Source organism: Lipotes vexillifer, unplaced genomic scaffold, assembly GCF_000442215.2.
Source record: "Lipotes vexillifer unplaced genomic scaffold, Lipotes_vexillifer_v1.1 scaffold565, whole genome shotgun sequence".
NCBI classification, from domain to species: Eukaryota; Metazoa; Chordata; class Mammalia; order Artiodactyla; family Lipotidae; genus Lipotes; species Lipotes vexillifer.
This window is the reverse complement of record NW_006771554.1, coordinates 61,770-79,118: the sequence shown is the minus strand read 5'-3', so window position 1 is coordinate 79,118 and position 17,349 is coordinate 61,770. Positions and strand designations below refer to the sequence as shown.

The 17,349-nt window shown below is 52.4% G+C and overlaps 1 protein-coding gene across 1 annotated transcript in view; it reads left to right on the top strand.

Annotated features, from left to right (window-relative positions):
• Positions 1–12,581, top strand: part of CDH22 (cadherin 22) — a 73,153-nt gene extending 60,572 nt beyond the window's left edge. Inside the window, exons 8-11 of the mRNA XM_007446916.1 lie at positions 2,076–2,197; positions 2,316–2,433; positions 8,121–8,372; positions 11,305–12,581. Coding sequence (XP_007446978.1) covers positions 2,076–2,197; positions 2,316–2,433; positions 8,121–8,372; positions 11,305–11,876 — 1,064 coding nt within the window. The 3' untranslated portion in view covers positions 11,877–12,581. The remainder of the gene's footprint in view (positions 1–2,075; positions 2,198–2,315; positions 2,434–8,120; positions 8,373–11,304) is intronic.
• Positions 12,582–17,349: the final 4,768 nt, after the last annotated feature.

Here is a 17,349-nt window from a genome sequence, read left to right as displayed (position 1 = left end):
CCTTTCCCTGACCCCCGCAGGAGGTGGCTGCACCTGCCTCCCAATCTCCATTTCTCTTTTTATCAACACAGAAGCAGCTGCAGTCGGCATCCAGTGGGGCCCTGAGTTCAGAGAAGGAAGCAGCCGCCCAGCCCCGACTTGCCCCCAAAACTCATGGGATTCCTGGGTGCCTGGAAGCTTCCAGGCTGCCCCCAAAATAGCTCCCTGTCAGCCAAGTCAGAGACCCAGCCATCAGGTCACTGCTTGGAAGCGGGTAGTTTCCTCTCCCAGGGGATGTCCTTGATTTCACTGGCGGGTAGATACATGTCAGTAATGAACTCATGGCTAAGATAGCCAAGGAGAGGGCACCAATGAACACTCAGGGGTCTGGGTGGGGGGCTATAAAGGGCCAACATTCAGGGTGCTTCTTGGAGAGGACAGGCTCGGATGAGGTATCCCAACAGCCTAGAGTCACTGAATGTCATTGCTGAAAGGATCCTTCAAGGATATCTGTTGATTTAACAAATCCTTATGTAACACTTATGTGCTGTGTACACAGTTTTAAGTGCTTTACACCTATTAACTCAGTTTGTCCTCTTAACCAACCTGTTACTAGTAGCCCCATTTTGTAGGTAAGAAAACTGAGGCACAGAGAGCTCAAGTGACCTGGCATGGATCACACAGCTACTAAGTGACAGAGTTGAGATTGGAACCACTTGGCTCCCAAGTCCTTGCTCTTAATCACTATGCTCTGTTCATTTTCCAGGTGTGGAAACTGATACCAGAGCGGGAAAAGTTTTACCCGAGGTCAAACACTATGTCAGAGACAGAGCCATGCCTGAAATTCAAGACTCTTTCTGTCTAAATGTTTCCAGGCTTCATTCACTCATTCAACAAATCTACTAGAACCAACTCTATGCCACATCCCACAATGCTGGGGACCCAGGGATTAATACAACAGAGGCCTTGACCTCAAAGACATTGCAGTTGGAGGAGTGGGGACTTTGTGGCTTTGCTGAGGACCTTGGCAAAGACCCACCTCCAGTGGACTTGTCTTGCCCTCTCATGATCGGGTCTTAAAAGAGCAGAGACAGCTTCAGTTGTCAGCTGACCAATTCTTTAAACTTTCGCATGTTTTTTAGTTTCCCTTACGCAATATGGGGATAGAAATTGTACCAAACCATAGGATACCTGAAATAATGGATATGGATACCCCAGGAGAAATCTGTGCACTCCACGGTGATGGAATGGAGATGGCAATGTTGACTGTAGCGTTGCTGGAGGTGGGAGTCGGGGGTGGTGATGTGATAGTAATGTGGGTGGGGGTCACGGTAGTATTGGTGGGGCTGGTAATGGAAGCTGTAGCGGAGATGGTGAATGATTGGTGATGATGATGGTGATAACATTGATGATGGTGGCCACAGGGGGGTGATGGTGGTGGTAAGGGTGGTGAGAGTGATGGCCTTAGTGTTTGTGATGATGGTAGAGATGAGGAAGGTGGTATTAGTCAATGCAGTGGTGGTGGCGGCAGCGCTAATTCTAATGGTGATGGTATTGATCATCTAATGGTGATGGTAACAAAGGAGTGGTGATGGCATTGGTGATGGTGGTAGTGGTGAGGATGGTGATGGTGGTACTGATAGTTATGTTGGTAGAGGTGGCAATAATAATGCTAATGGTGGTGATGGTTTAATGGTGGTAGTGGTACTAGTAATGTGATGGTGATGGTGAAGGTAGTAATGGTGGAGATGGTGATGGTGATGGGGTGGTACTGGTGATTATGGTGATGGAGGTTGTGGTGATGATGTCAGTGGTACCAGTGCTAATGGCAGTGGTGGTGGTGGCAATAGTGACAGTAATGGCGATGGTTACAGTGTGATCTAATGGTGGTGATGATGATAGCAATGGTGGTGGTGGTGATGACCCAGTTAGCCAGACATCCTTGGTCCTGGTCCTAATATGAGCTTGATCAACCCACAGATCTCTCAGTGTGACCTCACTGCCTACTCTTGTCCTAGCAGTAGATGGCGGGGCAGGGGGGTTGTCTAAATCTCACACTTGATGCCTCCCACCCTACGGCTGTGCTCTTGTTACAGACAATCATGCCCAGCTATCCCGGGCATCCCTAAGGATCCGAATCCTGGATGTGAATGACAATCCCCCAGAGCTGGCCACACCCTACGAGGCAGCCGTGTGTGAGGATGCCGAGCCAGGCCAGGTAGCACTGAAGGGTTGGGGACTGGGGGTCGCTGTCAGGACTGGCCAGGACACCCTCTACTCAAGCCCAGAGTGGGCTTGGCCTCACCTCGGCTCCCTGCCCCCTCCTCGCCCTTCAGCTCGTCCAGACCGTCAGTGTGGTAGACAGAGACGAGCCCCAGAGCGGGCGCCGCTTCTACTTCCGCCTGGTGCCGGAAGCTCCCAGCAGCCCTCATTTCTCTCTGCTCAACGTCCAAGGTGAGTTATCTCAGAACAACCAACTCTTAGGATCCACGGAGGGAGGGTCTTAGCCTCCCCAACCCCTTCCCATATTATAGAGGCGCCCAGGGGGCCAGTGGTGGGTCCAAGGTCACACAGAAAGTCTGAGCCAAGCTGGAGATGTTACCCAGCCTGCGAGCCAGACCCTGAAGAGCAAGCAGGAGGTGGGTTGGCTTAGTGGAGGAGGGCTTCCCAAGGATAGAGAATGGTAGATGGAAAGATGTAGAGAGGGGATACATGAGGAGTGGGGCGGTAGCCCAGCATCCAGGGTGGAAAGAGCCCCTGATCTAAGTGAAGATTGGAATAAGCCACACGCACACACTCCCACCCCTCCGTTTAAAAAGTGCTTTATCCCACTCGCATTTCTCTTTACATCCTCACGGTCACCTTGCGAGGTGGTTTTCTTACCCCTCCCCACATTTTGCAGGTGATGAGACTCTAAGAGGGTAAGGGACCTACCCAGGGTCATATAGGGAGTCAGTGGTGAGGCTGGGACTCAAACCCACACCTATCTCAGTTCCAATGTACTTCCTGCTTGCTACCTCGAAAGCAAACTGCCCCTCCTATCCTGAGCTGATCCCACTGTGAGACCCACCCCTGCAAGTTCCCCTTCAGTGAGAAGTTGAAGTCTGAACCTTTGAGGAGTAGACTGGGGGACGGGGTGGTCAATGGACTGGGAGTGAGGGACCTGGGTCCTAGCCCAGGCTCAGTTGAAGGCTTTCTACGCAACCCTAATGCCTGCCTCAGTTTCATCATCTGTAAAATGGGGCTGAAGATGCCGGCCAGGCAGCTAGGTGGTCCCAGTGAGATGTGGGTTACCGAGGTATATTGTCAGTACCTAGAACATGGCATTTCCTTCATTCAGCAATTATTCATTGACCACTTACTGAAATACAGTCCCTACATGTCAGGCACTGTTCTAGGTCCAGAAAATGCAGTGGCATGCAAGACAAAATCCCTGCCTTCGTGGAGTTTATATTCTAGAGAGGGGAAACAGAAATTAAACAAATGAATATTACGATGGGGTTGATAAGTGGCTGGCAGGGAGGAATAATGCAATCTTCACGAGTCTGGACTTTGTTCTATTCAGTGCTGGGTGCCTGCACATAGTAGGTATTCAAAAATATGTGTTAGGGAATTCCCAGGCAGTCCACTGGTTAGGACTCCAAGCTTCCACTGCAGGGGGCACGGGTTTGATCCCTGATCGGGGAACTAAGATCCCACAAGCCACGCGGCGTGGCCGGAGAAAAACATATAAACAAAAACATGTGTTAGACAAAACAGGAGGAAATAAAGCAAGGCAAGAGTAGAAGGTGCTTTAAATAAGGTGATCTAGGAAGGCCTCTCTGAAGGAATCAATAGTGAGTAGGGATCTAAAGGAAGGGAGGGGGTGAATGATCCAAGTGCAAGAAACAGCAAGTGCAAAGACCCTGAGGTGGGAACAGGCTTGGGAGTTCAAGACCTGCGTAGTTGGGGTGAGTGAGTGACAGGACTGGAGGAGATGCAGTCAGAGAGGTACTAGGGGCCAGATCATGTGGGTTCCTTCTGATCCTGTTCCAGGTCTGGTATCACCCCCAAGACCTTGACATCCCTTCCCTCAGTAGCTTCTGAAGCCAGACCCATCTGTATTTCCAGGAGAAATATTAAAAATATTTAACAACCAGTGCAGCTCCGATAATCAATCAGAAAGGACCTTGATCATAAATAATCTGGAGTAGGACCATGGAGCCTCTGCTGAGCCAGGCTTTAACCCCTTAGTGACTTGATCGTGTTAAAGTTGGGGGTGTGCTTGAGGGAGAGGCTGAGGCAGCAGGGAAGGACTTGGGGGACTCAGAGTCATGGCTATTTAAACCTTTTTGGAAGCAGTTCAATATTTTAACGACTTTAACGACTGCTGCTGCCCTGATTGCTCATTATGGCAGTGGTACCGCAAGCTGAGCGCAGGAGACACAAATAGCCCTGGATTGACCTCACCAAGTTCACAATCTTTCCAACCCAAGGGGCCTGAGGTTCTGCCCCAACTGCTTCTCTTTGACGGGGGGTGGGGGCTGGGGGCTGGGTTGGCCACCAGGGCTCCCATCCAGCGTGACCAGCTGCGTACAAGCCCTGGGAGCAAGGCTGGCAGCAGCGTGCTGAGGCCGGCACAGCCAGGAAAGGGCTCCTCCTCCAGTCCCCCGGCCCCTCCCACGGTGTGCCAAGCCCCCTCCTCCTCACCATATAAATATCCCAGTTGACAAACGGCTACCCCAACCCATCTGTTTCTTTGTACAAATTTGTAGCCAGTTTGGAAACGTGATTTATAAATATTGCTTTTGCAGCCAGGATTGACACTGATGTATGTCAGGCCAGATGGATGAATGCAGTGCTGGGCGCAGATCCTGCCTAGAAGGGTGGGGTAGGGGCCTGGGGTGGCCACTGGCTTCCCCAAATGAAGCCAGCTGCTGCCCAGGAGGGCAGCTGAGAGGGAAAGGCATGTTGCTCAGGGATTTCCTCTTATGGGGTGAGAGAGTAGCAGGAACCAGAGCTCTCCAGACATATGGTTCCATTGACCAAAGACAGCAACCCTGAGAAACAGATATGTCCTCTCCTCTCCACTCCTCTGTTCTTGCTTGGGAATTAGAGGCTGAGTCAGAGCCATCCACTCATTTTTCAAATCTGTCCACTTCTCTGTGCCTCCACTACCACTATTATTTCACATCTAGAACACACAATAGCTTCCTAACTGGTCTTCCACATCCACTGTTGTATTTTAGATTAGAGGCTCCCTTGCTTAGAAGGTAGGCTTAGCAAAGGCAGGGACCATGTCTGTCTTGTTCATTGCTGTATCCTCAGGGGCTAAAATAATCCTGACCTATAGAGGGTGTTTCATTAGTATTCGCTATTGAATAGATGGATGATATGTCACTAGGTCGCTTCTTTGCACATCAATCGATGGCCTCCTGTTGCCTTTAAGAAAATAACCCAATTCCTTACCATGACCTCTAAGACTTTCTATTATGAGCCCCTGCCTCCCCCTCCAGCCTCTTCTTGACTTGCTCTAGTCATCACCCTCATCCCTCCAGCTGCAAAGGACTGCTCTCAGTTCCTTGAGTTCCTATGCCTCTTCTAACCTCAGGACCTTTGCATGGACTATTCCCTCCCCTAGAATTCATTGTTCAGGGCTCACAATAATATCATTTCTTCCAAAAAGTTCTCCCTGATCCCCCAGACTGGTCAGATCCTCTGTTAGATGCTCTTCCTATACTTTTCCTTCTTAGCACTCACCATGGTTTGCAATTGTAGACTAAATTGTGAGTTTATTTGATTAACCTTTGTCTCTCGCATCAGAATATAGGCCAGATCCAGGACTGTGGTTGATTTAGCTCCGCATTATTCCCCACCCCCCCATGACTAGCATGGTGCCAAGCACAGAGTAGTTACTCAATAAAGATTTATTGGATGGATGGATGGATGGATGATTCGATGGGTGGTTGGAAAAGGTAGCTATGCCACCAATTCACGGGATAAATTCAGACAAGTCCCTTCTCTCTGAGCCTCAACTTCCATGTATATAAAATGGGAATAATGTTACAACTCTTGGTGGTTGTGAGGATTAAACATTTCTATGTATTTAAAGTATCTACCCAGTCCTTGGTACATAAGAAGTATGCAGCCAATGCAAAGGAGTCCCACACCATTCCTGCTTTTCCTCATCTTGCCCTTGAGCCTTTCTTTCCCAGGGGAAGGCAGATGTTGTCACAGCTGGGGTTGACTCACCCTTTGGCAGGAGGGCTAGAGTTCAAGCCAGAGCTTGAGGAGCTTACCCAGGACCACCAGTTACCCTAAAAGATGTGGTTCATTCAAGCATCATTCTTCAAGGCTGGCTCAGTGCCAGGGAAGAGACAGGCACACGCTACCTTAACACAGCATGACAAGTGCTGTAACAGAAGTGTGCGTGGCGCCTGCACAGTCAGAGCAGGGAGGGGGAAGCCATAAATCCCTCCTTCCCAGGGAAGCGTAGAAAGGAGGCCACAGAAAAGAGGTGACATTTAGCTGGAGCATGACGGATGAGGAATTTGCCCAGGCAAGAAAGTGGAGAGGGTGTTCGAGCTAGCAGGAACTTAGTGAATAAAAGCAGGGCAGCCTAGACAGAGAGCGGGCGTGGGGTGTAGCACGTGGGGGTGGGGCATGAAAAAATTAACAACCAGCATTCATGGAGCATTTCTACGTGTTAGGAACTGTTCTAAGGGTTATGTGCTAATTACACTGTTTAATCCTCACACCTACGTGATGCTATTTTCCTCCATTTCGGATGAGGAAACTGAGATCCAGGGAAGCTAAATGAGTTTCCCAAGCTAGTAAATGACCAACTCAGCATTAGTTATTAACATTTTAATGGAAAATTTCAAAGATGTATACAAGTAGATAAAATAACACAATGAAATCATATGTGCCCATCACATGAGCTTTAACCCATGACCAGTCCTGTTTCAGCTGGACCTCCAGTCCACTTCACAGGTGTGCCCAAGGTCACAAGTCAGCCCTTCCAAGGGCTTTTTCCTGCATTGTGTTCATGATGGGGAAGGCCAGGCAGGCTCACTGAATTGGGGGCTGCGGGGAAGAGGCTGAGTTAACTGGGACGGCAAAGCTGGGGAAGGGACCCAGGCTGTCAAAGTCTGAGGTCAGGGAGACCAGCCTGAAGCCTGAGAGGGCAGAGAGAAGGACTCAGGAGGGAGGCCTGGGCCCCCAGCAGGAAGCAGGACCCCTTTTGTGGAGCTGGCTGTCAAGGATGGGAGCAGCAGGCAGCTGGGCTCTGAGTACTTTTCGACTACCACATTGGCAGCCACCAGAATGACAGAGGGTCAGTGATGGCCTGGCCCATGCAGGAGAGGTGTGGAGGAGTCACCAGGGCAGGGGGAGCGGGCTCGCCTACACCTCAGCCCGTGCCCTACACCCACCCCCCGAGTCCTGACTGGCACTCCCAGCACGAGGCCAAAGCTGTGCGATGAGTATGACTCATGTGAGTTCACTGTCCCCTCTGGCCATTATGCATCAAAAGGAAAGAGACCGGTGAGGTGACCTTGGTACCCTGGGGCGTCCCCATCAGGCCCCAAGGGGCATGCCCCCGGCCCTCCAGGCTCAGCTCTTAAAGAGACTCCTGACAGAAAGATGCCTCAGCCAAAGGCAGGTGCCAGCCCGTGTTCCCAGTCTTCTCTGATGACCCAGAGCTTGTCAGTGCCCAGGAAGCCACAACCCAAGGACCACAGGACCCCAGGATCAGGATGCACTGGACAGCTGGGGTGGAATCTGAAAGAAAAAAGGCTGTTGAGACAAAAGGCAAAAAAACTTTTTTTGATATAGCCAGGGACAGGACCTTGGCACGGCTGGGGACAAAATCTTGGAACAGCTGAAAACAGAATTTTGAGACAGCTGGGAATAGAAGCTTAGGACAGCTAAGGACAGAATTGAGGGCTCTATGGCTGGGGACAGGACCTTCAGGCAGCTGCGGGCAGAAGTCGGGGAGAGCCGGTAACAGAATTTTAGGAGATCAGGGAATAGACCCATGGGTCAGCTGGGAGACAGTAGCTGGGGGGCAGAGTGAGGCAAATCCCGAGGTGGAATCGGGAGGTGACTGGGACGGGGGAGGCCGAACCGAAGTCACACACCACTCCGTTTCTTCGAAGCAGACAATACAGCCACGGTGCACACGCAGCACATGGGCTTCAACCGGCAGGAGCAGGACGTGTTCTTCCTGCCCATCCTGGTGGTGGACAGTGGGCCGCCCACGCTGAGCAGCACGGGGACGCTCACCATCCGCATCTGTGGCTGCGACAGCTCCGGCGCCATCCAGTCCTGCAACACCACGGCCTTTGTCGTGGCCACCTCCCTCAGCCCCGGAGCCCTCATCGCCCTCTTGGTCTGTGTCCTCATCCTGGTCGGTAAGTCCACCAAGAGTCAGCACCCCCGCCCGACTGGCCCCCATCCTTGGGCCTTGGATGTCCTTCCTGAGGTGCCCCCATGGGGGTCTCACTTTCCCTCCCCATCCTAGGAAGGGCTGGCTTGATTATGTCCAGGTTCTAACCTGCAGTTCCTACGAGAAGTCTCCTAAGTACAGAGCAGCCCTACCACCAACTCCAGAAGGTGTCAGCCCCCAGCTGAGACTAAGTTCACGCTGGCCAACCCTCTACATGGCCCAAAGTCTCTCTAATTTTGAAAAACCAAGCCTATTTTTTAAAATTCTCTCATGTCTATTGTCCTATTTTAGTCTTTATGTAGTACTTTTAGTAAGAAAAGGGCTCTTGTGAACCTCACAACCCCTCAGCCAGATGTATCATCCCCATTTTTGAGATGACAAAACTGAGGCTCAGAGTCGTTAAGTGGCTTGCAAAAGGGGACCCAGTTAACCTTCTGACTTGAAATCAGGTCTTTTCACCCTGTGTTCCCTGCTCCTTTAACTACCCCACCTGCTAGGAATCTAAACTGGGGGCAAAACTTTGGGGCAGCTGGAGTAAAATCTTAAGACACTTGGGGAGGGGGCGAAATCTACTCAGGTATCAGGTCCACCAGCAGCCAGTTGAACCCCCCAGAGTGTCCCCAGGGAAGAGGTCAGTTTTTCAGGAGCTAAACTGGATTCAGGTGGCCACAATGCCACCTCTCACTGTTAAAGCAGAAAGGCCTCACCTCAGTCCTGACTACTGGACTTCACGGAACAGCCAGAGCTGGAGGAACTCAGGGAAGAGCCAGATGGCAGATCCCAGGTTTGCTCAGTTCCCTGGGAGATTCAGCTGCCTCCCACGCCTCACCGCCCACCCCTGGGACCTGCAGAGGTCCTGGGAAGGCCCCTCCTAGCTGGGAGGCCCCCCCTCCTCTCCACTCCCCAGCCCATGGCTCAGAAACCCTTTTTCCAGAGGATGCACTTTACAGCGGTTTCATTTTCCGAGGCAGTGCAAACAAATTTCTGCCTAATTGCCCACAAATGAAGAAAGTGCACATCAGTGCTCTAAAGGTGACGGGCGGAATCACTGATCAGGCCTGGCACATCTGTCTCCTGCCACCCGCGCTTCCCACCATCTGCTCTCACGGGCATCCCCCTCCACAGCTCCCGGCCTCCAGCTTCAGAAGCCGACCATCCATCTTTCCCACTTCTCTCCTGACACCTTTCCTCCCTCCCAACCTGTCCCTGGATCCCACCTCCTTCCCTGTCGTGATCCACCTTGTTAGGTCGTGAGCCAGCACCCTGCCCCATGGCCCTCGCAGCTGCTTCTGGCCACTGGCCTGGCCTGAGCTGTTTGGAGCTGCAAGAAGAACCCAGTGCCTGATAGGATACCCAACACATGTCTGTCCATCCATCCACCCACCTATCCATTTAATTCTCTCATTTGCTCATCGGTTCCTAATTTATCCATCCAGTGAGTACCCCCAACCCATGTGCTAAATTATTCTAGGCACTGGGATTCATCAGTGAATGAAAGATACAAAAAGCCCTGAGTAACTGGAAAGTTGGGGTTGCCGTCGCTGAGACTGGGAGACTGAGGGTGGGAAGGGGGAAAGATTATTCTTTCAAATTTGTACACATTAAGCTTGAGATTCTCCTGGTCAACCCGGAGGACTTGCTAGAGAGGAAACTGGATGTACAGTCTAGATTTCAGGGGAGAAGTCCAGGCTGGAGGCTGCAGTATGGGAGTTGTCAGCCTCTAAGTGGAATTTAAAGCCACGAGACAAGGAAAGCGACAAGAGAGGGGGTGTGGAAAAAAGATCAAGGACTGAGTCCTGGGACATCTGATGTTACGAAGTCAGAGAGGAGAGGAGAAGAGAAGCTTGCTTATAAGGTTGAGAACCTTGTAGTTACCAGGGAGGTGGGAGGAGGAAGAGTATGCAGAGCCCTGGAAGGCAAGTGAAGAAAAAGCCAAAAAAAATCTGCTCATCCTTGCATCACCCAGGTCTCCATCCAATTCTTCATTCAGTCATTCATTCAACAAGCATGGTTCTCTTGCTTACTGCATGCCAGGCACCACTCTAGGGGAACGTTCCCCAGGTCCCGGAGGGCAGTTCACAGTGTGTATGTTGAGGTGGGGTGAGACTGACGTGTTAACATGGCAGGGTCTGTGCTATGAATGAGCAGTGACTTTCAAACCCGAGCTGCTTGGGCATTACCTGCAGGCCTTATTAAAACAGACTGCTGGGCCCCACCCAGTAGATCTAGGACAGGACCTGAGAATGTGCATTTCTAACAAGTTCCCAGGAGATGCTGATGCTGGTCCAGGGTCCGAACCAGGGTGATAGAGAGGAACCCCTCATGAGGGGAGCTTGGGGGTGACATCCTGAACCCGGCCTTGAGCTCTCAGGGAAGGGCTCCTGCAGGAGATATGTGGACCAGAGACCCAAAGGGCGAATAGGGTGATCAGGGCTTCTGGAGTGGACAGAGGAGGGCAAGGGTGAAAGAGAGGTCAGGGTCAAGGACATTTCACTCCCCCCAGACCTCAGCTGACCCTTTCCCATCGCCGCCACCCCCCCCCCAGCACCCAGAGACCTCAGGGGGATGTATCTCTTCATAGAGTTAAGGATGGAGACCTCAGAGTTTGGGTCCAGCCCTCAACACCCATGAAATCTCTTAACACTGCTCTCTGTCCCCACCCCACCCCCAGTGGTGGCATAGGCTTGACTTGCACACCTCCCAAGATGGGCAGCTCACTACCTATCCAGATAGCCAGCTACGGTCTGACTGTGAGAAAGGTATTGTTGCACAGAAATCTAGGAAATTTGCATGAGCATTTAGGCTGAGCCAGCTCTGCTGGGGAGGAGGGGAAGGGTGGTCCCCGGACTGCCCTGGGGGGCGCTGCCCTCACGCGCCCCCTTCTGTCTCCCGGGCAGTGCTGGTGCTGCTGATACTCACCCTCAGGCGCCACCACAAGAGCCACCTGAACTCGGACGAGGACGAGGACATGCGGGACAACGTCATCAAATACAACGACGAGGGGGGCGGCGAGCAGGACACCGAAGCCTACGACATGTCGGCGCTGCGAAGCCTCTACGACTTCGGCGAGCTCAAGGGCGGCGGCGACGGCGGCGGCGGCGGCGGCGGCGGCGGCGTGGGCCCGGGCGGGGGCGCGGGGAGCCCCTCGCAGGCCCGTCTGCCTTCGGAGCGCCACTCACTGCCGCAGGGGCCGCCGAGCCCCGAGCCGGACTTCTCTGTGTTCAGGGACTTCATCAGCCGCAAGGTGGCGCTGGCAGACGGGGACCTGTCGGTGCCGCCCTACGACGCCTTCCAGACCTACGCCTTCGAGGGCGCGGACTCGCCGGCCGCCTCGCTCAGCTCGCTGCACAGCGGCTCGTCGGGCTCCGAGCAGGACTTTGCCTATCTCAGCAGCTGGGGTCCCCGCTTCCGGCCCCTGGCCGCCCTCTACGCCAGCCACCGCCCAGAAGGCGAGGCCCCGGCCTCCTAGCCCGCCCTCCCTGCAGCCCAGGTCCCAACTGGACCCCAGGACGAAGCACGTCCCCTGCTCACCCCCTTCCCCCAACCCTCCCAGGGCGGCCGGACAGGAGGGGGACCTTGTTCGGGCAGCGGACTCCGGGGGGGGGGGTTGGGCAGCTTTTGCCCAGAAGTGCGGGAATTATGACCAACATCATTAAAACTGCAGCGAGAAGGGGCACTGCGTGGCTCTGGGGTTAGACAGGGAGAGAGGGTGGTGTGGATCCCTCCTGGCTTAGGGGAGAAGCTCGGGGGAGGATGCTGCAGAAGTGGCCCCCCCCGGAATGCCCCATCAGAGTTAAGAGGAAAGAAGGGCTGTTCATTTACTAAGCGCCTACTGTGTGCTGGGCCTGTACAAAGACCATCTTAGTCATCACACAAACCTTGAGGTGGGACCCTGCAGGTAACAGTTGGAGAAAGCCACCCAGAGAAGTGGCTGGGACCTGTCCAAGGACACCTTGCCAGTGTACCGTGGAGCCACAGCACTTACCGGCTACCTGGCCTTGGGCAAGTTACCTCTCTTCTCTGGACCTCAGTTTCCTCCTGTGTCAAACGAGGCAAATAGCAGAACCTACCTCGAAGAGTCTTGAGGATAAAAAGGCTTCATATGTGTCAAGTGGTTAGGACAGTGCCTGGCACATAGTAGGTGCTCAATAAATGTTAGCCTTTGATACTGTTATTACCTTTGTTGTTATTAGAAGCCCAGCGTGTCTGCCTCTCAGATCTGAGCTCTCTCCCCCTTTTCCCAACATCTCCAAGGAAATAGAAAACCTGATTATTGGTGTTGCTTCTGCTCTGAGTCGGGGATAGGGACGTTCCCAGAAATTGGAGAGCCTTCCGGTGTCGCAGGCGACACTGGAATAGGACACCGGGCAGGCGTGCCAAGAGATGGCAAGGTGGGCAACTCCAGGACTTGGATGAAGTGGGAGGGTTGATGGGATATGGAAGGGTCAGAAGCCACTGAGTGTGATGGGGACCTTATCTGTTTGTTCTGGGAACCCAGCAGTTTCCCCATCCATGGACCCAAGTTAAGAACCCCAGGGCTAAGTCACCTCTAAGAGCCTCTGGCTCTGAAACCATTTGATTATAAGATACAGGTTATTTGTCCTCCTGCCCCACACCCAAGTGATTAATTCATTCTACATTGATTGGCTGTGAATTCCAGCTCCTGCTAGGTGAGCATCCTTCATCAAGGTTCTCAACTGCTGAAGCCTCAGTTTCCTCATCTGTAAAATGGGGCTAATGATAGCCCCTACCTTAAAGGATGTTAAGAGGCTTAAAGGAGATAAAGAATGTTAAGCTCCAATCCCAGTGCCTTCCTGCCACATTGAAAGTGCTCAGTAAATAAATGCTCATTTGCCTTATTCTTTTACCCTCCCAGGGAGCATTCATTCATTCCCTCCACATTTGCCAAGGTCCAGTGTGACAGATCCGGAGATAGTCATTATGTCCTGAGTGCCTTGCCTGTATTATCTCACCCAAGTTAGATACTGTCAGCCCCAGTTCACAGGTGAGGAAACTGAGGTTCAGAGAGTAGTAACCCGTGCAAGGTTACACAGAGCGTGAGTAGTTCCTGCCTTCCAGTAACTTCCAACCTGGGTTGGGACAGGAGGCAGGGTGCCAGAAGCAGCCAATAACGATGCATTGGGTAAGAGTTGTAGCAGAATTAACATAAAAAGATCCTGGAAACACCGAAGAAAAATTGAATAATCTCCAGAGGAGGTGACTCCAACTGGATCTTGAAGAATGAGTATGAGATGTACGAGATGGCCAAGCAAGCAAGACATTCCAGGCAGAAAGTAGAGCATCTTCAAAGGCTGGGGGCAGGGGGGCAGCCGGAAGCATGTGGCAGCTTCAGGAGTGGTGTGTGGTCCCCAGAGCTGGACCACTGGGAGGAGGAATAGTGAGATGTGAGCAGGGAAGACTGGTTAGAGGTGGGTTGCGAAAAGACCTTTAAGGCCAGGCTAAGAAAGGATGCTTTGTTCAACTTGACCATGTCTCCTAAAGTCCACTGAGGGATAGGGGGTTAGTGTGGTTAGCCCAAGTGGGGACATATCAGGACCCTCATCCATATAGGAGCCTTAACCCACTGTTCCTGTAGCTCATGATATGAATGGGTATTGTAATTTGGGGACCACTGGGGTGATGTGTGATCCCCTCTCTCACCCATGTGTACCCAGCTCTCACGTACAGAATCCCAACTATTCTCAGGTTGGTTATTGCCATCTCCATTGTAGAGAGGGAAACTGAGACCCAGACCCAGAGGAGTAAAGTGACGGGCTCAAGGTCACCCAGCCTGTAGGGGACAGAGCTGGGATAACACAGGACCTCTGATTCCAAGTCTCTGTTCCTTCCACATATGCCCGTTGCCTTGACAGACTCTGACCCTGCCGAGAAGGAGATTACAGGCAGCTTATGTGTCCAGAGGGACGAACAAATACAGAGTCACAAAAACCCCTGAACATCTTGTCCAAACCCCATACATGGGGAATGACTTTCTCAAGGTCACACAGGGTTAAAGAGCTTACAGAAATAAAAAACATTATTCATCCAGAGTCACCTTCTGAGCCTCTGGCTCTTCCGTTTTCCAGCTGTGTGACTTCAGACAAGTGTTTTACCCTCTCTGTGCCTCTGTTTTCTTATCCAAAAAGTGCACCCACTAGAACACCTACTCCATAGGGTTGCAGCAAGGATAAAATGCAGAAATAACCGCTGACACTTACCGAGCATTTCCCACACGCCAGGCACTGCTCTAAGCACGTCACGTGAATTAACTCTTTTAACCCCTCACCGGCCCAGTGAGGTAGCCCTCATTTTATAGGTCAGAAAGTGAGGCACAGAGAGGTTAGGTAACTTGCCAAGATCAAACAGCTAATAAGTGGAGATGCCAAGATTTAATGGGAGCGCTCTGGCCCCCAGAACCTACACCGTCTGCAGCGCTCACAGTGCCTGGCACACAGGAAGCATTGGACACGTGGCCTGGGAGTATCTGATGTCCCCGTCTGTGCCCTGGGAGAACTTCACTCACCGCCACATTCTACAGCCTGTGGGAGTCCTCAAGCCTCCCCGTGATTTCTGCTAATACTGTGGTGGGGATGGAGGGATAGATCACGTTCCCTTAACCCCCTCTGCTTCCAGCTCCTGCACCTGCATTTGCCTTCTCCACTGGGCCCTGAGCCAACCCAGGAGTGAAATACGTGAGTCCGGCCCCTTCTCTGGGTTCCACAAGGTGTCCACTAATGCCAAGCATTTCGTGAGCTTTGTACACTTTTCTGATGGTTTGGGGTCACAGACAAGGGCCTGGTTGTGGCGTACACAGACTTTAACCATCGCCCTCATTGGCTGCCACCAATTTCCCCCACGAGCTCCATTTCCTCTCCCTGTGTTACGCAGAGAGCACAGCCACCCCAGCTCCAGGCTCTAATTGGGCACACCCGACTCTATCACGGAGCTCAGAAAACAAAGAGCCTTCCCTTTCCCGTGTCTGCCCCCCTTTCAAGGCATCTGAGAAAATGAAAAGAAAAAAATTTCCCTTTTATTGTCATCATCTCCATCACTGTCGTCAGCATGGGATAGAAGAGCAGTCAGGGTCATGAGCAAGAACTGATATATAATTGGCCAAGAGTTTTAGAAGCAGGGATATTAATGACAGTGACAATGATGGTAATAAGGATGATGACAGCGCCCATACATGGCGCTTGCTGCATGCCAGGCACTGTTCTAAGCCCTGTATGTAATTAGTACTAATACAGGTAAAACCCATGGAAGGTGGACTCTTTGTTTACTGTGTTTAGCGCTTTATTTAAGTGGCCTTGTTTAATTTTAAGCTTAGCCCAATTTTATAGATGATTTATAGATGAGGAACCCAGGGCTCCTGGGTTTATAGATGAGGAACCCAGGGCTTACAACTGGGGAGGGGATAGCTCTGGGATACAGAGCGTATAAAGGCCGGGACCATCTCACACGCACCCCACCACAATTCTGAGCGGAACCAGGGCAGCTCGGATTCTGAGTGGAGTTTCTGGGAGAGTGTGGGGAGGGGAGGGAAGCAGGTGGTGAGAAGGGGAGGCACTTGAGACAGATGGCAGAGCTGGGCAGCAAGGTGGAGTCCAAGCCCGGGTCTGCGTCTCTGGTATGTCCCAACATGTGTGTGTCTGCACGTGGATGTGGGCACGCACCGGAGAAGTGGGAAGGCAGCGCCGAGCACACAGGTCAAGAACTAACCTCCCACCTCCTGCTTCAGGCGGCTTAGAGAGCTGGCTGCTGTCACGGGGCGGCTAAGCGCTGCATCTGTCAGCCAGCCGTCATGACTGCCCACCCCCGGGTCACGAATCAGCAGCTCCACTTACCTCCTGCCAGCCAGCGCTCTCAGGCCAGCTCTGTCACTGGCCGCTGAGCCTTTGGAAAATGTAACCCTGTCAGCCCTCACTCGGAGGCAAGAGGGTTCACGCTTCAGTGCGTGCACAAGGCGGTACGAGTGCGCCCACATACTCACGCCAGCACACAACACAGGCACGTGTCTACCTTCAGACATGTTGCTAGCTGGGTGCACGTTGCAGACACACACATGCTTGCCGCCATGCACATAGAGCATACCCCTGCAGGTCTGCAAATGTGGTCACGTGCCCGCACTCTATGCACGTACTAGAGGCACTCTCACGTATGCACTGACACTTGTATACAAAATTTGTACACAGCCTTCCATAGCTGTGTTCTCTTACATGCATGTACGTGTGTGTCCACTGTTACCCTTCCAGGAGCCAACACATTTCCTCATTCAGGCATGCACGTATACACATTCATGAACATATGTGTATCTCCAGACACTCCCAGGCAGGTACGTGGTACACGTATGCATATCCCCTCACATGTGCCTGGTCACATGAACTCATAGCTCCATGCGTGCATTCATAATGCAAATGCACATTTGTATGCATGCACAGGAAAGCATGCGTACATAGCCTCGGGAACTGTTGGTTACAATCTAAATTCAACTGCATGATGCCCAGAGATGTGTATGCACGTGTGAGCACATAGGTCTGTGTGTACATAGTATACACGATCACTCACAAGCATCTAAACACACAGGTATCCTCCAGCAAGCGCTTGGATCTACACCAAGGACACACACACATGCAATGGTATATACCCCCGCACGTCTGCCTGCCTACATGTGTGTACCTCCACTTTCACACCACCTGTCCTCAGGTACCTAACCACCTCTGTTCACATGCGCCTTCAGGCTGGCCCACCATGGTTCACCCACGGCCATGCCACATGTGTCTAACTCCACACCCAAGCATGCACACAGACAGACACGTGCCTCCGAAGCCCGTCTCCCACACGTGTGTGGGGTCAGAGCCCTGGCACGTGGGAGCACACACACCCTCTCTGGGAAGCAGCATGTCCCAGCCCCAGATTGTCAGGTGTGCTGGGGACAGCAGGAA